At 35.3% G+C, this 25207-nt stretch overlaps 2 protein-coding genes across 2 annotated transcripts; one reads left to right on the top strand and one right to left on the bottom strand.

Moving 5' to 3' along the window:
- Positions 1-1311: 1311 nt before the first annotated feature.
- med19b (mediator complex subunit 19b) lies at positions 1312-9041 on the bottom strand. The gene is made up of 6 exons (XM_056456731.1): positions 8648-9041; positions 6566-6688; positions 6314-6447; positions 4747-4843; positions 4567-4661; positions 1312-1654 (listed from the first exon to the last, which is right to left on the bottom strand). Exons 1-6 carry the CDS (start codon positions 8853-8855, stop codon positions 1589-1591), a joined length of 723 nt encoding a protein of 240 aa, XP_056312706.1. The 5' UTR covers positions 8856-9041; the 3' UTR covers positions 1312-1588.
- A 282-nt stretch (positions 9042-9323) lies between these two features.
- tmx2b (thioredoxin-related transmembrane protein 2b) lies at positions 9324-22413 on the top strand. Its single transcript, XM_056456732.1, has 8 exons — positions 9324-9636; positions 10463-10523; positions 11092-11205; positions 12771-12847; positions 14729-14835; positions 15319-15384; positions 15481-15610; positions 19468-22413. Exons 1-8 carry the CDS (start codon positions 9448-9450, stop codon positions 19645-19647), a joined length of 924 nt encoding a protein of 307 aa, XP_056312707.1. The 5' UTR covers positions 9324-9447; the 3' UTR covers positions 19648-22413.
- Positions 22414-25207: the final 2794 nt, after the last annotated feature.

Here is a 25207-nt window from a genome sequence, read left to right on the forward strand (position 1 = left end):
CTCCAACTTCAGCCTCCACATCAAAGCTCCTGAAAGCAAAGAAGCTCAAGGTGCACCAGGATTGGCCAGCCCAGTCACCAGACATTAACATTATTGAGCATGTCTGGGTTAAGATGGAGGGAGCATTGAAGAGGAATCCAAAGAATCTTGATGAACTCTGGGAGTCCTGCAAGAACGCTTTCTTTGCCATTGCCAAGTTATTTGAGTCATTGTAGAGATGTATGGATGCAGTCCTCCAAGCTCATGGGAGTCATACACAATATTAATACTTTTTCCACTGCACCATGACTTTATATTCTATACTGTACATTATTTCTGTTAAGTGACAAGACTTTTGTCTAAGCAAAGTCAGACCTTACTGTCCTAATTAAATAATTCAAAATGAAGGCATGATCATATTTTATTTTGTTAAAATAAGCGGAATCTAGAGGCCTTTGCCTTTCATATAAGGCACTTTTGATACCAAATGATCAACTAGAGGTCAAATTAATATTTGTTGTTCCTACAACTGGGATAGACGACAAGACTTTTGTCAGGTAGTGAATGTCATTTGGATGTGGAAACAGCATTTTTTCATTATTGTTGCATTAACAATTTTAAAATGTAATGATAGTAAAACATGTAGTGGTAAAAAAAGAATCACAAAACTTTCTTCAACAAAATCCTACGAGGCAGGAGGCGTTTTGTGAAGGTCAGTATGAAATCAAAATCAGCTCTACTTTCTATTCATAGTATTATTGCTCACAATTCATCAGTACATTTTATACCAAAGACCACCATTTTGTGTTCATAATCTCTCATCAACTTTTTCAGTCCAAACTAAATTGGCTTAAAACATATTTAACCATGATATGTTCATCATTATGTATGTGCGGGTCACAGACATACTCAAATTCTCTAATATAAATAGTCCCAATTTGAACATTTTTAATTGTTTGTCATTTAGTGGCAAGCAGGGAATGTAATGTTTCCATCAAGGCTCAGGGCAGGTAAATGTATCACCACTTTACCTTGACATGCATCAACCTGTGGTCTTTCTGTTGTATGTTTTCAATAGCAGTTTTGCAATTCCTCTCTCGATAAACAAAACTGACAATCAGCTTTGTAGGACAAATGGTAAATACAGATTTTTGCACTGTATTCTTTGTTTTAGAAATACTGTTCTGTATGTTACAGGACTATAATCATGTTCTCAACCTTTTTAATGATTGTAGTGATTTTTTTCAACACAATGGTGCTGTGTGTGCTGTAAATATGCCTGAAGAGAGAACAAATGGAATAAATTGAACAATGTTGTCACAAACTAGCCTGTTTCTCAGCTGATTGTTTTATTTGTAAAAAAAAAAAAAAAGGTTTAAAAAAGTTGAATGAAAAATGTTACATTTTCACTGAACTCATAAATAGACACTGAGGCACTTACAAATATAACGCTTTACCAGATGATCTGGTAATCAATACATTACGTAATCAATACACACACAAACCTGGCATCCGATCCTCACTGTAACATCAAATATGGGACATCCGGTAAAAAGCCCAATTGTCCAGCTTGTGCTTCACTGTAACACTTTCCTCTTGGTTGTCAGTTTTATCTCAAACTGCTGGTGCTGGGCTGAGCTCCGGTCATGCCTGGGTGATCAGGGCTATGGCGATTCTGAAAATAGAGAAATAGTTTTTGTATATAATTTTATTGTTTTTATAATATATATATATATATATATATATATATATATATATATATATATATATATATATATATCAGGTGTACTATTTAGTTCATGCAAATAATGAAAATCTTCTGTTAACTTTAAAATGTAGGTGACTTTTTTTCTGTTAGTCAAAAATTAAAGATGAAGAAATTAAATTAAATGAATTAAAGATTTGTAGCTGAAACTGCAAATCAAGCACTACCGTCACTTTGAGAGTCAATTTAATTTCATTTTTATTGGTCTATGCTTTTTATAATAATAATAATTCCTTACATTTATACAGCGCTTTTCTGGACACTCAAAGCGCTTTACACATTGGGGGGAATCACCTCATCCACCACTAGTGTGCAGCATCCACCTGGATGACACCACACACCAACTGATTAGTGGAGAGGAGACAGAGTGATTAAATCAATTATGATATGGGGATGGTTAGGAGGCCAAGATGGACAAAAGCCAGTAGGCGTATTTGGCCAGGATGCCAGGGTTAAACCACTACTCTTTTTCGAAGAACATCCTGGCATGTTTAACGACCACAGAGAGTCAGGATCTTGGTTTAACGTCTCGTTCGAAAGACAGCGCTCACTGAGCAGTATAGAGTCCCCATCAATAAATGTTAGGACCAACACAGACCACAGGTTGAGCACCTCCTGCTGGCCTCACTAACACCACTTCCGGAAGCAACCTAGCTTTCCCATGTGGTCTCCCTTCCAGATACTGACCGGGCGCAGCTCTGCTTAGCTTCAGTGGATGACTGTGTGAGAGTTGCAGAGAGCTAGCTGCCAGCAAACACTCAAAAGTGCTGTTAGACATTAAAAATCATATTTAATGTTTTACTAAAGACAAAATGTCCATACATGCTACAAAAAGGGGATCTTGGATAGCACGAGAATGAGCAAGAACTACTCTTACTATATATGCACAAAAACTGAAATGTATTCTAGCACAGTGGTCTTCAACCACCGGGCTGCGGACCGGTACCAATCCGTGAATCAATTGGTACCGCTTGCATCTCGGTCACTTGAGCGCCCAAATTTAACCCATTAACTAAGTAAGAAAGAGTGAGTAAGCAAAATGAGTAAGAAACAGACGTCTTTGGAAAGTTTCTTTGCTAAAGGGTAAAAGCCCAGATGAAGGACCCGTGACCTGCCAAGGAATAGATCCGCAACCCATTTGTCAACAAATTAGGTGAAACTACTGAAAAGAAGATCAACTGCTGGGGATGGCAAATGACGGTGGCCTTTTAGGGGCCGTTCGTATATATCGCATCTTTTCTAGAGTTCGTGCAAGTTTGTTATTTCCAATGGAGGTGCACGGCTTGCATGTGCAAGTGACGTGATGCGCTCGCGCCTTCTAGACCAGGCACCCCCAGTTGAATGAATGCAGTGAGCGCACTGCGAATCACGTGACAAGAACTGACCGATCGATCAGCCTCAGCTTTTATGGAATGAACACATTTCAGTAGACTAATTCTCTCACACAAACATAGAACACCCAAACACTGCCGTGCTTTGTAATTTTCTCTATAAATAAAACTTGTATCAGAGTGACAGCAATGTTTTGCAGCTTGTCATCCTCTGGGAAAACGGTTGATGGAAATTGTATATTTTAAATCAGAATATTTGTAATCATTGCTGTCTTTGATAGACTTAGGACCCTATCATACATCCGGTGCAATGCGGCGCAAGGCGTGACGCAATTGTTGTTTGCTAGTTTCAGCTCAGCCCAAGAGTCGTTTTGACGTTTTGTGCCATGCTGTTTAAATAGCAAATGCATTTGCGCTCATATGTGTGCCCATAGGCGTTCTGATCTAAAAAAGGAGGTGTGTTCAGGCGCATTGCTGGCGCGTTGCTATTTTGATGAACTTAAATAGACGGTTCAATAGACCAGATTAAAGCTGGTCTATTGTCCAGCGCAGAGCGCGTTTGTTGTGCACCTTGCTTACACATTGCTTAATACACACAGGATGTACAACAATACGCAAATATCTTTACATATGAAAAAGAATTAAAGGATTAAAATATTACGATTTTTTTTTTTTTTGCCTACATAAATATAAAAACCATACTTTCATGCCTTCTTCATCTCGGGGGGCTTTTTCAGTTTAGTCAATTAAATTTGCTTTTGTATAATGTTATCATTATTAGCAGTATTTTTCATTATATGCATATTTATATTTGTTTTTTTAAAAACAAGCTTAGATTTGCCCACCTGTCAGATTTTAGACCATATGGGGCACAGCATGTGTATTAGGATATAACTCAGTTTGTTTAACACACTTCGTTATTACTGTTCATTTATTCGTTTGCTGGAAATTAGAACTGAATTTAGAAATAGTTTTGAAAACTAATCCTTGCGCTTAAATGAAATTAATTACATAGGCTAATGGATGTCTGTGCATACAACACGTTTCCCTTTCCACGAGAGTGAAAGGGAAGTAAACAATGAGGAGGCTCATCTTTCATTCTCACGCTGTAGTTGGTCTGTTTATCTGTTTTCTCTCTAGTGAAGTGTTCAGTTTTTCCACTTACAAAGTCCGCCATGTAAATGAGACTCCATGAGACTCTGATTGGTTTATTCTCAAAACACACCTCTAACTCATTAAGAGAATAAGCTCAACCCTGTTAGACCATGCACCACAGCGCAAAGTGGATTTTTCCGTCCTTAAAATAGTAAAAGTGGATTCTGACACAGCCTTAATGCTTTTGCGTCCTGCTATTTGGACTTCGTGCATGAATCGTCAAAATAGAGTCCTTAGTCTTGATCTAAACATCTGAACAGTAATGTTAAAATAACTCCATTGTTAACATGTTTTTTCGGCGTATAATATAGTAAGTGTATAATAACTGCAAATAACCTTCTTCTTTTTCTTATCTTTCTTCTTTTTCTTTCTGTCCGGGTCATCGTCCTTCTTTTTCTTCTTCTTCTTATGGTCTGAATCTGATGGAGTTTCTATGGTTAAAAACGAGAGACTGTGTCAGTCAGTATGTAAGAAAGCACATGTTCATCTGTTTGTGTGTCTGTGAGGGACCGTCACCTGGTGGTAAGGGGTCCTGAGGCCGATGGTGTTTGTGCTTGTGTTTGTTCTTCTTCTTGGGCGGCTGAATGTGCATCAGTCTGTATTGCTCTGGTAACTTCAGCAGGACAGACATAGAGTCAGATAAAGCATACACAAAAACATCTCAACAGATTTTGTAGGTCAGAATACACTCAATATCACTCAAAACACTAAAAACTTAAATATTTTTGTTAGCAAATTAGATGTAATTAATAAATAAATAAATTTGATTGACTGAAGCATGTATTACACAAACTAACATTACCAAAAAAGTTGACTCCCGGATCATCCATGTATAATTTGCACCCTGCTTAAAGCTGATCAGGTGAAAACTAGGGGTGTAACGCATCACAGTTGATCCGTGATTTGTTCGGATCACAACCCACGGTTCCGAACACACGTGACCCACAGATTAATACATTAATTGTAGATTAATCCTAAATTTGTAACGATTGCAGAGAGATCGCCTCTCGGTCGTTCAAATCTCATGTATGAAAGCATTTAGGCTTTGCTGTAAAATATAATGATAACGGAAGACGTTGTGGTAGGTTATTTGGGATGTGGTAGGTTTCTTAGGTTATTAAAGGTGTTTTCTGTCACTACTTGTTTAGCCTGCATTAATACATTCAATGTAAGCTCCACGATTAATCATTGAAAAGTTCGGGGTCTCAAAACCCACGCAACATAAATGATAAATGATGGTGGTTTGAGTATGTTTATTAATCCTTTGACTCGCTGAATTCAAATCTGTGTTTGAAAAATGCAAAAATCAAGAAAGACATTCAGTCTTTAGTATTTTGAGTTAGTCATGAAGTTACAAACAGTCAAATAACACAGTAGTACTGAGATAACAGTTTATAGTTTAGATATAACCACTGATGTTTATGGTAAAGATTAAAATCACCGTCATATGCTCAGAAAGGAAAGTTGTAGGCAACAATTACACTATTTAACCAATAGGTGGCGACAATCAGCCATCAAAAATATGCCTGAAGCATAAATAATACTTCATTTTTGTAAATGAGACTAAAAATAAATATGGGTTGTACAAATTATAATGTTAGATTTTTATATTTAGCATTATCAGAAACAGTAGTAGAAACAGTGAATTTTTCACTGTACTGATTATTTTACAATTTATTTTTATTCAGATGAATATTGCTTCATTTTATTGGTAATAAAGTTACAGGTTCTATAATTTGTTTGTTAAAACCAAAAGTGTCTTGCAGTACTGTGTTTGTAAAAATGGAAAGCAAATTAAATTTGTCTCCTCCCCTTTTTTACTGATCCGAAAATGGTCGGATTTGTGACAAAAAAAAAACAATGTGAGCTGAACCGTAAGATTTGTGAACCGTTACACCACTAATGAAAACTATAAAACCTGTTCAATGATTAGATTTTCTATATCTTTACATCATCTACCCTGTTTACTGAAATTACAGACGGTCAGAGAAATCCGATATAGACAATGAATATAAACTGGGCATGTGGTGTAAATGAGGCCTAAATGCCTTTCTCTAGCTCTCTGTCAAACAAATGCACTTACAGGGCCAGTATGTAGCCTGAAGCCGGTGAGCATGGCTCCGGTCAGAGGACTGAAAGAGTTGTTGCACACAGGGGGCTTCTCGATGAGAGAGCGCAGAGAACTGTTGTCCTGAATGCCTGGGCTGTCTATCATACCTGCAGCACAGGAGAGTCAAAAACAATGTTGTAACCCTCATCTAGTGTTATCATAGATTATGTACACTACAGTTACAAAACTGCTCAAGAACCTGCAAAGGAGGACAAGAGTACGCACCAGGAAGCTCAGGAAGAAAGTTGCTCAGTTTCTCCTTCACCTTCTTCCCACAGAACTTGTTGTACGCATGCTCCAGGTTGTAATGCGTGATGAGATTAGTGTGTCCTGTCAGCTCATTTTCCACTGTGAAGATGATAGGAGGGGGTTAATGAAGGTAATAAACAAAGTGTAAAACCATAAACAGCTCTAAATTCTTAATTACTACTTAATTCACTACTATTACAAAATCTGCAGTGGTAACGTTTTCTGCTTCAGGACAAATACTAAGATCCAGATCAGGAGTTCTTAGCCTTTTTAAACTGTTAAAATGTGAATTAGTGTCCACAATAATTTTACATATTCTTTTATTTTATTGTGAAATTTTACATAATTTCACAATAACACTAATATTTGTTTTCTCTGCATGTCATGTGTAGTCTGCAGTTTTAGCACATAATGTATGTAAAAGTCATCTTAAGGTGCTTGGACCCCCCCTCGGTTAAGCAAGGCTTGTCTTCAAAGACACAAAGAAGATGGGGGTCTTGGACTGCCCAACTTTTTAATTTATTACTGGGCAGCAAATATCAGCAAAACTAGTATAATATGGATTGGTTTAGGGCAATGCAGTGGTGCAGTAGGTAGTGCTGTCGCCTCACAGCAAGAAGGTCGCTGGTTCGAGCCTCGGCTGGATCAGTTGGCGTTTCTGTGTGGAGTTTGTTCTCCCTGCCTTCGCGTGGGTTTCCTCCGGGTGCTCCGGTTGCCCCCACTGTCCAAAGACTACCAAAGTAGGCTAAACTGTCCGTTGTGTATGAGTGTGTGTGTGTGAATGTTTCCCAGAGATGGGTTGCGGCTGGAAGGGCATCCGCTGCGTAAAAATGTGCTGATAAGTTGGTGGTTCATTCCGCTGTGGCGACCCCGGCCTTAGTGTGTACCCCTTTGTCCAGTCGCTCCTCTAAGTACATTACAAACCCAGTTGTTTGTTTTTCTCTCAGGAATTGAAGGCAGTTCAGACATTTTAAACTTGGTACTGCTTCTGTTTATGGCCCTATTTGTAATAATCATCTATTTCCGCCTTCAACGTTAGACTTTTCTTACGTTTTATGGAAAAATTGAGGCCTCTTACATTTTTCTGATTTATTAATGGAGTTTTTGCTAGTTTTTCTGTTCTTGTAGAGAAATTTAACATTCTACTATCTAATTTGTTTTGCTTTTTCAAGTACGTAATTTTGTTCATTGCCATTGTCATTCATTTCCTAACCCGCCAAAGCCTTCTTTATATGAGAGGTGCTTAATTCAGAATCATAGCTCTACATCTAGTTTATACCATCTGATTCTTCCTTATACTTTGCCCTCCCTTTCTTGGATGAATGGGAGAAAGAACTTGGACTTGGTTTGGATCAGGAATAGTGGGAAATAGCTACTGAGGGTTTTTGAATGTTCTTGTTTACCCTTAGTTATTGTTTAAAAAAAGAAATGTGTAAATTATTGATATTGTGGTATATTTTGTAGACTTCACATAAATAAAAGGTCATTGGACCCTGGGTTAAGATCTACTGATGTAGATATGATAATGTTTTTATTAGAACAAAACCCTAAATGATAAATTTGATATAAAATATGTAAATTCCCTTAGGTGCTATAACTTTTGTACAACTTCATTTTACAATATATGTACCTACAATGTACGTACCTAACAAAGTACTGCATTATATGAATAAAGGTTCAAGAGTAGTTTAGAAATAGTTATCACCTGGTTTCTGTAAATACTATAATAATAATAAACACATAGAATGTATATGCAAAATAAAGAGCTTGTATAATAACATTCCATATCGTGTCATCATATTTTGCAATTTGCATACAAGTTGACCACGATATTTTATACATTTGATCATACATGTATGTGCATGGGTGTATGGTAATAGTAAATCGACCAATACATGAACATACAGCATTATAGCTATTTGGGGTGTTCTTCTGTAGGCTAAATAGTATCCTGCAAGACTATTGTAATGGTATAATCGCAGAGTCTTGTAAAATGACACTGATACACTATTTTATTATATATGATTATGGCGAAATCAATAGAAAAGCTGGTCTCACTGGGCAGTTCTCTCAGCAGGTAGAAAGGCTCGTTCATCGCAGCCGGTTTTCTGACCGGACCCCCTTCTTCCATCATCTGATGCGGGAAACACATCGGGCCCATGTTTTGGGGGACCTGAGGTTTCCCAGAGCCAAAGCCCAGCGCAGACGGCCCTGCGGGGCCCTGGGAATCAGACTGACCGTACAACGATGAGAAGATTTCTGTCATGATGACAAAAACTACACTACGACGGTTTTATTGTGTTGACGTTTGTATTCGGTTGATTATTACTCAATGTCCGTAACGTTCTGTTGACAATTGCTTCCGGTTGTTCGTTCGCCTTCGGGAAAGTTAACGTAATTCATGAAGTACATGCTCATACTGTGTACATTTCCGATTTGTGTACCTAAAAAACTTGTATATGGTGTTTTAACAATGTCTGTTATTATTTAAAACTGCTGTTTCATTACATAAACAATTATACACAACAAAATAAACAATTGATGTCAGCGTATGTGACGCATGTTAAAATCATCGCGTCGCGTGTGTTCATTACGGTAAACAACACACTTCCTATTGTCCTTCCCTTTATTATACGTCACAAGACCAATAGGAGACGCTGTTTCAGTGACGTGACCAATCAACGGCCGCGCTTTAACGAGGCGGGGCGATTTTTCCTTCGTCCGCAGTGACCTCTGTCCCTTTAAATCGTTTAATTCATTCGCCGACGAATATTATCTCGCACTAAAAGCGGCGTTGATGCGGACTCTGCCGTTTTGGACCACAGCAACACTGTTTTTCTGATAAAAGTAAAACCAACATGGCATTATTAACACCTCTGTTCGCGTTTCTTTATCATTTGCCGCAGGTTTACAAATGGTTACTAAAACCATACTACATCGCGTCGTTATTTATGTCCATCGCGTTCGTGATGATCCGCAAAATGCCCGGAGTCTGTGAACATCTTTCGACGCAGCGCGAGGATGGCAACTCGTGCGATTTTGATTGGGTATGTATAAATCAGACACATCTGGGGTTTAAACAATGATAAAAGATACAGATAACCTGCCCCGTAACATGGGAAATGGGCAGTGTCCACATATGGGTGACAGAATTTGGGGGTCGCTATTTAGCTGGCTCGACCACCACAAGCCCAAACCACGGTAAAAGAGTGTGAAAACCCATGCATTTAAATGAGGCTTTAGCGAAAAAAAAACAGATATATTTATTCAAGGTGAGGTGTATCAGTGGGATCGTATTGTTGTTCTCTGTCTGTCTGTCTGTCTATCTATCTATATTTAAATTTAAATGTATGTCGTATTTATATAAATATATGGCACATAAAGGTGTCCAAAAGTCTAAACATGGCCTATCCAAACCTGTAAATAGACAAACTTTATTCACAAACTTTATATATAATTATATATACTATAATTATAAAAAAAATGAATATAACAGTATGATTCTGTAAGATCAAAATAAATATTAATGATTAAAACAAATCAATACGAATAATGACATAATGTATATACAAATAAACAGTATGACGAGTAGATAAAATTAAAATATTTTTGACCCTTTTATAATGTGTATATACTATGAATTAAGTCTTTATATAAGAAAGTCTATAAATGCATTACGTGTTACAGTTGGTTTCCCTTACATGTGATGATTATAATTGCGTGTTCATGGCATCTGACATTTAAATATGAATACCACTGTTATAGGACATATACATTTTGCTATAGGGCTTTCTGTATATTAACGTTACGGTAGCATGTATGTTCTAACATTTAATATGAATAATGCCTCTGTTGTGCTCTTGTTGGTTTCAGAGAGAGGTGGAGATACTGATGTTCCTGAGTGCAATAGTCATGATGAAGAACCGAAGAGCAAGTAAGAGTTTAAACCATCTTAAATCCATTATTTTCCCATCTGTGAGCAGTAGTTTATTTACTAACATTATTTACTGACATTCCAACAAAACAAAAAAACCCTCATCCATGCTGAAAATCTCATCAGTAGGCAGAGGTTGAATGTTAAAGTGATAATTCACCCTAAAATTAAAAGTGTCGTCATTTTTCTCGTCCTTCACTTGTTCCAAACACAAAGGAAGATTCATCTTTTTTTGTTCCTACTATGGGCTGCTTTTTTCCAACATCCTTCAGATTATCTTTGTGTTCAACAAAAAAAATTCATAAAACTTTGGAACCACTTGAGTGTGAGTAAATGCTGAGGAAATGTTCGTTTTTGGGTGAACTATCCCTTTAAGTGTTTTGTTTATACATGAAACATTTCTCATTGGCAGTTGTGGTTGTGTTTGTTGTTAAACCGATTTCCTTTGTCATTCGGTGTTTCTGTTATTGTCTATTTTTCCATTTTCATCTCACCCCCTTTCACTCTTTCACTCATGCATCAGTGCATTTTAATAATGTGTTGTTTTATTTGAATCTTTGCTCCACAGTTACCATTGAGCAGCATGTGGGCAACATCATCCTCTTCTGTAAAGTGGCCAACGTGATCCTGTTCTTCAGACTGGACATACGTTTGGGGCTTTTGTACTTGACCTTGTGTATTGGTCAGTATTTTTTTTCATTTTCTGCAAGATTGCAAATTGTCGAATGAGTAGAAAGTTTTTTTTTTAAACCGGAGATGCCCAAAGTAGGGCCCGCGGGCCAAAGTTGACCTTTGATTAAACCTGCCATCCCATCTGAAAAGAGAGTGAGAACATTGGGGAGAGGTGGTTGGGGCGATGCCTTAGACAGAAATCGTAATTTTGAATTGAACATAATCTTTTGTATTTAGTTTAATAGCTAAGCTTAAATGAAATGATTCAATTAAATGTTGTTCAATTTAATGAATCAGACTTCTAAAATGTAAATACTCTCACTTGACACACATCTAACATCTGCGAGCAAATAAAGGTAAAGGCAGGAGCAGCTTGATTAGGGTATTCAGCATTGAACTCTATTGTGTTATAAATGGGATTGTTTATGTTTTTATTGTAATAAGTTCATTATTAAACGTTAAAATGATACCGCATTAGTTAATATGATATAAAGCAATGTTTTCTAGTTTTTTTATATTACTGAATAAATTAGGAAATTCCCCTTGGCAAATTTACGGTTTGGTATATATTCGGCCCACAGCCCTCAATCAAGTCTGCCCCTTTACAGGGAAATTTTGGGCATCCCTGCTTTAAACTAACAGTAGACCAAACCAAATATTAGGTACAGTTAAATGCAGAATTATTAGAAATTAATTATTTTTCAGATTATTTTTCCTAAGTGATGTTTAACAGAGCAAGGACATTTCCAAAATATTTTCTATTATCTTTTGTCTTTTATTATTATTAATAACAATATAATTATTCTTTAGTTTAGTTTATTATTATTATTATCATTAAATAGCATTGTCAATAGTATTATCAAAATGTTTTTTTTGATGCAAAATTATTTAAACAGCCAGCTATGACTTGCGCCACAGGATTAAAAAACATGAATACTATTCTAAAGAAAATAGACTGCTCCAAAAGTAAAACTAAATAAATTGCTAAATACTCTTGACACATTGAAGTGTAAAGCCTGCAGCCCACAATGAATGTGGAAACTTATTGCATAAAATATTTAACAAACCGTTTACTACAAAGTGTAGTTTCTTAACATGGAAAATTGAATTATTAATCAATTGATGTTACTACAAACAATTGTTGCATTTCTACTGTCTTTTTTCTTCTGATTGGCTTTTTACATTTTTTTAAGGACAATATTATTAGCCCCTTAAGAAAATAATTTTTTCGATTGGCTACAGAACAAACCACTGTTGTTGGATCCCAGTGACTTGCTTAATTAACTTAACTTTACTAGTTAAATCTTTTTAAACCTTAAAATCGAATTTTTAGTGGAACAAAAATTAGCATTGTTGTTGCAAAATAACTACAAAAGTATTATTTACTGTCATCAAGGCAAAGACAAACTGAAAATAAATGATTAAACTTAAATGTGTTGAAAACAAAATCTTGTTTGTTAAACAGCACCTGGGAGTTATTTAAAAAAAAAAATCTAATCTCTTTGTATTCAACCTTACATTTAATTACGGATGACCATTTTTATGCATAGTTATATTTTCATGTCCCCATTGCAGTTTTTCTGATGACGTGCAAACCTCCTCTGTACATGGGTCCTGAATACATCAAGTACTTCAGTGATAAAACCATTGACGTGAGTATGATTTCTGATTTGTGAATCTACTTAAGAGACGACGTAGAACTTGCAGGACTCCCACAGTCATGGAATTTTAAAAGGTCTATTCCAGACATTAAAAGTCAGGGAATTTTACATTTGTTTTTGACAAGTCATGGAATATCAGGAAATTTTTATTTGCCATTTTAAATTTGGCTTATTTTCTATTTATTTAAATGTTTTTTTTTTTCTGTGCCACGTTTTATATCACGTTGTCATAGCAATCGACTTTCGACCAGTCCTTGCTATATTTTGCAACAAAAAAAAAATCACAATTTTTGCAGCCTAAAATTGTGACAATTTCTTATTTTTATTATTTTTTTATGTATTTTTACATTTTTTTGACAATATTTACTGCAATTCTTGAGGCGTTTTGTTGTGAAAATATGGGCAAAATTACACCTCATAGTTTTATTTAATTTTTTAACCTTAATAGCCATTGATTTCTGTATATATATATATATATATATATATATATATATATATATATATATATATATATATATATATATATATATATATATATATATATATATATATATATATATATATATAGCAACTTGAAGTATCACACACCAGATAAGCATTTTCTATATGCATGTTTTTCTATATAATGTTTAATATAAACATGTTCAAACTTGTGGTTCCTCTAAATGAGCGTGGATACTGCTATCTGAACCAGTCTCTGTGCATTTTTACTGAAATTTGAAAACAACACTTTCCAAAGACAACCGAATTAACACAATTCAGTTTTTTTCTCCTCATAGTCACAGTACTGCTCATTGAAGGTTAATACAAACATCATAAATGTGTTCTTCTCTTGCCTTAAATCTTCATTTGTGTGTGTGTGACAGGGAAATTCCTTATGCATTTTATAAACTGATAAAAATACAAGTACATGTAGGCACATAAAACAAGTTAATTTAGCTCAGTGCACAGCATTGTTTTAGATGTTTCATCACAGATTATACATCATAAAAGCTTTTTATTTTTGATAGGCGTTCTTTAAAATGAGAGTGTGAAACGTTAACTGAATCAAGACTAAATTCATATATATTTTTTTAAGATTATTATATTTTTAAGATTAAGCATTATTAGTTCTAAAATAATTTGTTTAGCATCTCATTTCAGATATGTTATTTTTCATGTAAAAATAATCATTTAATAATTGGATTACCTTTAATCTTCATCTTAAGAATCTTTTAATCTTAATACCAGGTAAAAGCAGGATCCTTGTTACCTTTAAAAAGCCAAAATGCAGCATATTCTTGCCTTACTACTTACAGGAATTCATTTGTTTTCTTTTTGGCTCAGTCCCTTCATTAGTTAGGGGTCACCAAAGTGGAATGAACCGCCAACTTATCCAGCATATGTTTTACGTAGTGGATGCCCTTCTAGCCGCAATGCAACACTGGGAAACATCCTCTGTTACATGCACCCTTACATTCACAGACATACACTACGGCCAATTTAGCTTATTCAGTTCACCTATACCGCATATCTTTGGACTGTGGGGGAAACCGGAGCACCTGGAAGAAACCCACACGAACACGAGGAGAACATGCAAACTCCACACAGAAATGCCAACTGACCAAGCCGGTGCTCGAACCAGTGACCTTCTTGCTGTCAGGTGACAGTGCTACCCACTGCGCCACCGTGACACAGCTTGCAAGAATTCGAAGGTCATAAAAGTTGGGTGCTTAGAAACAATAATTCAAAGTAAGTTTTTAACTCGGCGTTGGCGGCACGCTCAAATTTCAGCCATCTTCATAGTTAAACTTTAACTTCAGCAGCCTGAGGGGAATATTGATTGAAACATTTCGGTTGTGAAATATAGAAAGTCTTTTCTTTTGTTTGCAGGAGGAGTTGGAGAAGGACCACAGAGTAACCTGGATCGTGGAGTTTTTTGCTAACTGGTCACCAGAGTGTCAGTCTTTCGCCTCTGTCTATGCTGATCTGTCCTTGAAGTAAGACACTTGCCCTTGAAAAATGGACTGTCATTCATAAGTTCATAAACATACTTTGGAATTGTTTTTTAAATTCATTAAAAGAATATTGAAGGCACTGAAAAAAAATTTATCCGCCCATCACTTGTCACAAACCTGTTTGATTTTTTTTTTTTTTCCTTTCTCTTCTGTTTAGCACAAATTAAGTTATTTTGAAAAATGTTGGAAACCAGTAACTATCAACTTCCATTGTATTTATTTTTCCTACTATGGGTGTCAGTGGTTAGCAGTTTCAAACATTCTTCAAAATATCATCTTTTGTGTTCAACATAAGCTTTGAATCAGCTGAGTAAGAGTAAATAGAATTTTTCCTTTAATCTAGCTTTGATCAAATAAGTAGTCTCGGTGAACATTAGAACCTTTTAGTTTTCAAATGTATTTTTACTAACCACAAGCTTTATATTTTTATGAATGGAGATGACTAACCTCTTATATTCTGTGCAGGTACAACTGTGCAGGCCTGAAATTTGGCAAAGTGGACATCGGTCGTTACGGTGAAGTATCTAAGAAGTAAGTTGCTTTGTCTTCCAGTGAACACATGCAGGTTAATACCCAGCAGAAAAAGGATAGACAGCATTTGTTTGTGTGTGTGTTTGTTGTCCTTAGGTACAGGGTCAGCACCTCTCCTCTGTCAAAGCAGCTGCCCTCTCTGGTGCTCTTCCAGGGGGGAAAGGAGGTCATGAGGCGCCCTCAGGTGGACAAGAAGGGACGAGCAGTGTCTTGGACCTTCACAGAGGTATGGCTTAGGACTATGTTTATCTGGAAATGTGAAAATGTGTGTAGCCTCCCGTTTTCCGGGGATTCCCCCATATTTTTACCATTTATGCCTAAATCATTCAATTTAAATATTTTTCTGTATTTGTGTATTTTTAATCTCTATGATAGATGACCGTAGCATCTACACCAGTGTTTCTCAACCACGTTCCTGGAGGACCACCAGCTCTGCACATTTGCCATGTCACCTTAACCAAACACACAAGATTCAGATGGTTGTGACAGACAAACCAGATATCCAAAACATGCAGTGTTGGCAGTCCTCTAGGAATGTGGTTGAGAAACACTGATCTACACAGTACCACCGAACCACCAGGGGGCCCCCTTACTTACAAATGTGATATAAAATGTGAGATACGAGAGCTGTTGTTTGGCTTGAAAACACTTTGATCAGATGATAAAAATGGCCGGTTTCCTATCCTTTCCATTAAAGGGTTGTTGCTAGATCGAATTTGGTTGTGGCTGGAAGTTAACGAGAATTATTTATATTATTCATAAAATTTCCCATTTATTGTATTTTATTAATGTCTACCCCCACCCCAACCCTAAACCCAACCATCACAGTAATGTAAAAACAGTAGTTGTACTGAGTATTATTTATGCTATCTATTAAATTACCCAATAAATTGTATTTTTTTTAATGCCTACCCCCAACCCTAAACCCAACCTTTACAGTACTGTAAAAATATTAATAATTTTTTTACAGTGTTATAAATAATGCTGCTGTATTGATGTGCATATCGCACTTCTGGCCGGTTGCGTATCCAATCTAGACCCCCCTTAAAGCTATGCAATGTCGCTTTTCTTGCGCAACCTCGGAATAATGGAGAGTATCCCTTATTTTCTCATCCCAATATATTAGCATTTTTAAAGTATTAAGTGTCTTGTTCACTCTGAAACATCGGTCTGAAAATCATCTGACTGATAGAATGCACAAAAACACACGATAAGTAATGGATGTACATCTAGGAGGTTGAATAAAGCCCGACAGGCTTATCAGTATAAAACTGAAGGGATTTATTTAAAATAAACAACCACCTAGATGTACATTTATACAGCTTATTACCCAGATACTTCTTACAAAACTTAACAAGTAGACACAAAACATTGATCTGAGCTGTGACTCCAATTAAACAGGAAATCTGACAGAAACAAAAACGGCGAAATGCAGCATAAACGTATGTGTTATTCAGTCACAAGATGGCGCCAAACAGTCAACATTCAGTCACTAGATGGCGCCAAACAGCGTTGTGAAAGAGAAGCCTGTTAATATGGATGTGAATGTGTTCACTAATGGTCAAGATGACACAAAGTACATGTACTGCTGTGTTCAGGTGCAACAATAGTATAAATCTCAAAAACACTTGTCATGAACATTTTAAAATAAGAATCTTTTATTGGCTTATAGACCGCAGTGCAGCTCCAAAAGACTAATTAATAGCCATTTTGTCTTTATCATTTACCACTATTCTTCAAGCATGTAGGCTTTACTTGCTTCTCAGAAATGTATTTTTAATTATTTAAAATATAATAAAATATAGTATTATCGCTCATTCTTTTAACAAGTACACATCTACATAATTCTGAAAAAAATCTGTTAACTCTGACTGATGATTGAACATTTCAGCCATATTTAGTTATTTTATTTTCACACAAGTTACCTAAAACAATAAAGCGACGTCTCACTTGCCTGTAATTTGATTTTTATAGTTATAAACTCACTTTTGTAAATTAAATTTGACACAGGTACTAAAATTGGATCTCATCTTTGACCCACATACCAGTGTAAACTTAGAAATCTGTGGTTACAAAACTGCATCATGACTAAATGTGTCATACACCTTTATTATTAGAGTCCACACTACAACACACAAACCCACGTTTCCAAATTTATCCTTTCGGGTGCATCTTAAATTCAGTTTTCTAAGTATAAAAATGTCTTTGTGTAGATGGCCAAACTAAGACAAAAAGATCCAAATGTATCTGAATTAGTGTAGAAAGATCGAAGACACAAGATTTAAATATTATAGACATTCAGAAATGCAGAATATTGACCAACGAAGTGCACAAGTTTATAATCTAATTAGTAAATGTTACATTTCATTAACATTATCAAACGTACATGTTGATTATTAAAAGTATGTTCATGATTAAACTAAACTATATCTTTTCATTCATTCATTTTCTTTTCGGCTTAGTCCCTTTATTAATCTGGGGTCAAATGAACCGCCAACTTATCCAGCATTTGTTTTATGCAGCGGATGCCCTTCCAGCTGCAACCCATCACTGGAAAACGCATACACACTTATTCACACACACATATTCTACGGACAATTTAGCTTACCCAATTCACCTGTACCTCATGTCTTTGGACTGTGGGGGAAACCGGAGCACCCGGAGGAAACCCACGCGAACGCAGGGAGAACATGCAAACTCCACACAGAAACGCCAACTGACCCAGCTGAGGCTCGAACCAGCGACCTTCTTGCTGTGAGGCGACAGCACTACCTACTGCGCCAGTGCTATCTTTGCTAGTTATTTTATTTTTTAATATCTGAGGTGAACTATCTGCTGCTGCTTTCAGTAGTTTGATAACTGTCATGTAAAGTGGTATTCAAACTCACATTGGGAGCATTTAACACTGGAAAAAAGCATATGATCAGCACCTGAGGACCTGATCATTGTCATTGTAGTTTTTGCTGTTGTTCAGTTGTGACATCGAAGAAATAAAAACTTGTTATAAAATATAAACATTTTTGCATAGTCTTCATAGATGTTTATGATGAAAAACTACTTTTCACATAGAAAATATATAGCATGCTACAGCCAAGGATATTTTTGTAAAGAAAAACTAAGACTAAAACTATTGGTTAAAACATATTCGTTAACTGATATGTTGACACTGTTGTCACTGAAAAACGTAAATAAAACTATAATTAGCCAAAAAATTGTAAATTAGCCATAGCTAACTACATAAGAGCCCTAATTTGTCTGAATTCATGTAAGCCGCGTTTGTATGGTTTTGTGTTGTTTGTTCAAAAAATATTACTAAGAGGTTTGCACAAGTGTTTATAAAAGCTTGTCAAACATTAAACTTTGCTTTGGTCGACACTGAACGTGTACAGTTAACATTTGCTAAACTAAAATTACTAAAACAGAAACCAAATATATAAAAATAAAATCAATATGTGTTCACAAATCTAAAACGAACAAAACCGCTAATTAAACAAAACCAAAATAAACAGAAATATACAGCAAATGTTAAAATGGTATCGAAGTAATAACTAATTCTAAAATGGAATAACCTTGGTTGCAACACAAGCATCGCATGTTGTTAGACATTGTGGCTGCGTCTGAAATCGCTTATTTCCTTTCTATATAGTATGTGAATGTATGTGATAAAACAATAAGTATAACAGAATGTGAGCCGAGTAGTATGTCTTAACTCATCGTATTCGAAAAACGATATATACGTTAACGATCAATGCAAAAACGATTCAAAAGTGATAGTCGATATTCTGAAATGCGCATCCAGTGGACGATACGCTATCCCATAATGCAACACGAGAGAATTCACGAATGGAAGTGAAGCGACGTAAATGACGTGATGATGACAAATGGTGGATCTAGTACATCAGAGTTCCATTCATACTATATAGAACATACTTCTCTAACGGTCGTGTAGTAAATTCAAATTTAAGTGTAGTACCTATTCGAGTAGTCGGCGATTTCGGACACGGTCTTCACCTTATATTTTCTGCGTGTTGTTTACAGAAAAATGGTGTGACCCTTTTATTGTCGTTGTTGATTATTTTTTAGGAAAACATCATCCGAGAGTTTAACCTCAACGAGTTGTATCAGAAGTCGAAGAAGCTCGGAAAGACCAAAGAGAAGTTGGAGAGGCCCAGTGAGCTTGTCTTTTCCACTGTCCCGGAAGAAGAAGAACCAGAGGCTGAAACCATCAGTGCAATGGACACAGAGAGCAAGAAAGACAAATAATAAACTGCATGCGGCTGAAGAACACTGTCGATCACCGCTGGCCTGGAGCAGATCGTGCTGAAGCTCAGCATGCGGAGAGAACGTTTGTATGTAGTTATCAACAGAATGATTGTTCTTTTCTTTTGTATAACCTATTAATTTAATTGCAAAATCAGTCCAGTAATATAGCAAATCCTAATATTATTATTAATAATCATCAGTGTGCTGGATACAGTACGCACAGGCATTCAAATCCATAATTTCATACAGCGATACTTGATTTCTGTCAGCTATTATTGTTAATCGACAATTAAACATTAGACATCTACCTCTAAAATGGCTTGTAAATGTGATCCCAGCAAGCATTTTTTTGTACATCTAATCGATATCTTGGCTAAAACCAGGCTAAATTTGGTCTTTCAGTGAAAATCTAATAGATGTCTAACAACAGTCCAAAAATAGACTAGTCAGCAGATAGACGGGAATGAATGACTACACATGGGAAGTCTGTCTATTTGACGATGAGTCTGTTATTGGTCTATTGTTAAACGTCCATTCGATTTTTACAGACAGACCAAATTTAGCCTGGTTTTAGCCAAGACGTCAGTGTTTGGATGTCTATTAGACGTCTTTTAAACACAAAAAACAATGAATGTATGTCTATTAGACAGCTTTTAAACACAAAAAACTATGCGTGGATATCTATTAGACGTCTTTCACACACAAAAACCGATGCATAGATGTCTATTATATGTCTATTACACATCTTTTAAACACAAAAACCAATATGTGGATGTCTATTAGACATCTTTTAAACACAATGCATGCATGTCTATTAGATGTCTATTTGACATCTTTTAAACACAAAAAACAATGAATGGATGTCCATTAGATGGCTTTTAAATACGAAAACCAATGTGTGGATATCTATTAGACGTCTTTTACACAAAAACCGATGCATAGATGTCTATTATATGTCTATTAGACATCTTTTAAACATAAAATCTAATGCAGGTATGTCTATTAGAAGTCTATTTGACGTCTTTTACACACAAAAAAATGATGCATGGATGTCTATTTGACGTCTTTTTCACACAAAAACCAATGTATCGATATCTATTAGACGCTTTTACACAAAAACCGATGCATAGATGCTATTATATGTCTATTAATGCAGGTATGTCTATTAGAAGGTCTATTATATACCTAATGCAGGTATGTCTATTAGAAGTCTATTTGACGTCTTTTACACACAAAAAAATGATGCATGGATGTCTATTTGACGTCTTTTTCACACAAAAACCAATGTATCGATATCTATTAGACGCTTTTACACAAAAACCGATGCATAGATGCTATTATATGTCTATTAGACATCTTTTAAACATAAAATCTAATGCATGTATGTCTATTAGATGTCTATTTGACGTCTTTTACACACAAAAAAGATGCATGGATATCTACTAGATGTCTATTAGACGTCTTTTAAACACAAATCAATGCATGTGTCTATTAAACGTCTATTTGACGTCTTTTACACACAAAAACCAATGCAGGGATGTCTATTTGATGTCTTTTTCACACAAAAACCAATGTATGGATATTTATTAGACATCTTTTACACACAGAAACTGATGCATGGATGTCTATTATATGTCTGTTAGACATCATTTAAACAGAAAAACTAATGCGTGGACGTTTAATAAACAAAAACAGATGCATTGATTTCTATTAGATGTCTTTTAAACAAAAACAGATGCATGGATTTCTATTAGACGTCTTTTAAACAAAAACCAATGCATGGATGTCTATTAGAAGTCTTTTAAGCATACAAAAAAAAAATGCTTGCTGGGACGTGATCATTTGTAAGTGGTGTATTTAGTGTTGTGTAGCATCACTGTTGGGGAACAAATTTATCAGTTTCTACTGTATTGTTGATCTTTTCATTCCTTTTTCACTCCTTGTGTTGTTTTCTTTTTTTGTTTTTGCTCTCTGATGTGTTTGTATGATGGTACAGAGTGCTTGACTCAATTCAGTGATCTGAAAAGGGAAGCTCTTGTCAATATTCATGTCATGAGAATCTGTTCAAGAAAAATGTTATGAAGCATATGGTTACACTTTACAATAGGGTTGTATTAGTTAATGCATTTATTAACATGAACAAACAATCAACAATAGAGTATATTCATCTTTGGTATGGTTACTGAAAATAAAGTTCATTGGTAGTTCATGTTAACTCACAGTGCATTAACTGTTAGCAAGCATGAATTTGCATTTTAATGCATTAGTAAATGCAGAACTATGATTAATACATGCTGTACATGGTTTTTAATTAATAGTTAATGTTAGTAAAAGCTAACATTAATGAAGCCTTATTGTAAAGTGTGACAGCTCATATTTCATGATTTTATAGTAAACTTCAGTCACCTTTGACACCAAGACCAGACCCAGTACTGCTGTGAAAGTCTTAAATATGCGTTTTATGTATTACGTTTATTATTTGAATTTGTTTATTAGTGATAAATGATTAAAGCTTTTAATATGTTAATATTTGAAACTGACAGGCACAGAAGAAAGCTGCTGGCAGTCTTCATGTATTACAAACTACTTCACGTCTGCAAAAAAATTAGCAATATTATTTTAACGCCCTAGTTGATTGCCTAAATGATTATTGTTTTTGTTTTTTTTCACTAAATGTATGGAAGATGACCAAGTGCTATAAGTGGTTGTGGATGGAGGTTTTTAATTTGCCATTTCAATAAAACTGCTTGTCTTGTTGATCATGTACACTGGGCTTTTATAAAGTTGCTTCAGATTCATACAGAATATAAAGAACCAGAGTTTAACAGTGTTACAAGCAGAGATGTATAGTAACGAAGTAGAACTACTTCACTACTGTACTTAAGTACTAAAAGACAGTATCTGTACTTTACTGGAGTATTGTTTTTTTCTCCTACTTCCACTTTTACTTAAGTACATATTTTCAATGAGTTTAATACTTTTACTCCGATAGATTTTTTATGAGCTGCATCGTTACTCGTTACTAGAGGTGTCAAAATGGTCGATATCGGTTCAGTAATAGATCATAACGGGTTATTACGTACTGACGTCATTTATCTCCTATGTGCGGTGTCGCAATACTATGGCGAAGGACGGAGGCACGAGGGCGAGTGAAGGCGGCACAGCACACGAGCCGCTATTTCACTACTACAGAGAAATGTTGTGAGACTCAACTGTTCATCTCCTCTTGGCTGTTAAAGCGATACTTGTGGATCCAGACCTGGGCGTGTATGAGGTGCAAGTTTTCTCCACTGTGTCTATTCTAGATTACCTGTGATAACAGCGTATTATACATAGACTGTAACCGCGGCTGTTCTTCCCGCCATCAGTGAACAACGCTTTCATTTCTAAAGCCGATAGCAGCCCTTTCTGTTGAGAAGGTGAAGACAATAACCTGTCAAAGGGGTGTAAGACCTCGCCTGTCAGCGTTTAAAAAGCAGGCGGGAGAATATTTACATTAGTTTATTTGCTATAAATGCTCCTGCTGTCTTCTGTGCATGAGTTTTGTTTGATACATTCAGAAAGAGTGTTTTCTTTGAGCGGGTCAAATTAAGGGTACAGTTCATATATATTACTGCTGTATTAAAGGACACAATTTATTACAAGTAACCATTTAACTGTCACACCAAGAAAAAAACCAATAGAATTTTTTTATTTATTGCATTTCTTAACTCCTAATGTCGCTAGTTAACACAATCAATACATTTTCCCCCAACACATCCCATAATTTCTAAAATATCAGCCTCTACCAAATGGTTGAGATGTTGGTTTATGGTAAAAGTACCAGAATGAATAAATATACTATAAAAATATGAAAAATATGAAGTTTAAGACCAATTTAATTAAAACATAATCAAAATGAAACATTGTTGAATACTAAATCATAGCCATAAGCCATAAAATATTTCAGATTTTCATTTAACACAGTAATATACACGTTTTTTTTTTTACAATAAAATCAAAATCAAGTGAATTAGAACGATCGTTTACAGCGTTTACAACCAGTAAATTGTGCTCCGAAAATGGGTTTCAATAGCGTTTTGAGTGGATTATGGACTGTTTTTGTGACACACAACTTTGAAAGGTGTGTGTTAAAGCTGTTATAATCTGTCAGATCTGTGGTTCAAGCGTGAGAGAAAAACAGTATTGTAAGTCATGTTTCTTTTCGTTCTGCTTAATGACGTGCCCCCAAAAAAGAGATTTAAATTAAACAAAACAATATGATGTCTTTTGACTGCATTCTTTAATAACTACAATACACAATACTTGTACTTTTACTTTCAGTACTTGAGTAGTAAATTTTGAAATAAACTACTTGCAATACTTAAGTACAAAAAATTTTGAATACTTTAGTACTTCCACTTAAGTATGGTGCTTAAAGAGCACTTTTACTTCTACTCAAGTCACTTTTTGATAGAGTACTTGTACTTTTACTTAAGTCTGGGTCTCTAGTACTTTATACATCTCTGGTTACAAGTATAGAAATATTATTACACAACATTAAAATGTTTCCTGGTAAATTGAATCTGGAAATAGGTAATAGGTAAATAGGTAAAAAGAAATGTTTTTTGTTATCTACATAAAGCCTAGTATAAAATTAAATTCATGTATTTTTGCTTTAAGTATAGAAAAGGCTGCTGTTGGTTTCGGGTCACATAAAACAAACATTATGTTGAAAACTCATCAAGTGGCTTTCCCTGTACACTATTCACAACAATATAGACTTTTTTTTAAACACCTCTTATGTTGTAACCATTTGAAACAAAGTTTTAGGCACTTAACAAATGAGGTTAACGAAATCTCTGAGCGAGTCATTCTTAGTGAGTCACTTCATTCATTTATAAATGAGCCGATTCGAATGAATCTGAATAAAGAGTTCAGTGACAAAGATGGAGATATGGCGCCACCCATTGGACATTTTGGTTTCAATGTATTTGGGCCAAAAATAATGTAATATTTTTTAAATATATGGAAAAATCTGATCATTCAAATAAATATAAATGTAAGGTTAAATATGACATCTCAGATGTAAATAAATGATATTTAAAAGAGGCAGCATTTCAGTGTTGATAACGGGCTTTGGGCAAATATAATTAAAAACTTCCTTAAAATACTATACTACATGCTATGTTTTACTACATAATATTGTAACAACTAGCATCTTATATAATGTGATGAAAAAGTGTGTGCATGCAAATGTGTCGTTTACCACCGTTGTAAAATGCTGCACAGTTTGAAAATGCACCTGGAAAGAGCTTAAGTCCTTAAATGTGACTTTGGTAAAGGTGTAAGAGCCCTGTGTCTACGGAAATAACCCATCAGAGGGTAAAGTACAGGTCTTTATCCCTCAAAAAAAAGTAAATAAAATTGATTAACCAATGAGATGTTATTGAATTAAATATATGAATTTGGTTCACTGAAGCATGCATGTATTCATTACACAAACTACTGAAAATGGCTGACCACCGATAGTCAGTTTGCAGAAGAATTGTGTCCTCCTGAGCCTCACATACACCAGTAA

This window comes from Danio aesculapii, chromosome 1, assembly GCF_903798145.1.
Source record: "Danio aesculapii chromosome 1, fDanAes4.1, whole genome shotgun sequence".
NCBI lineage: Eukaryota > Metazoa > Chordata > Actinopteri > Cypriniformes > Danionidae > Danio > Danio aesculapii.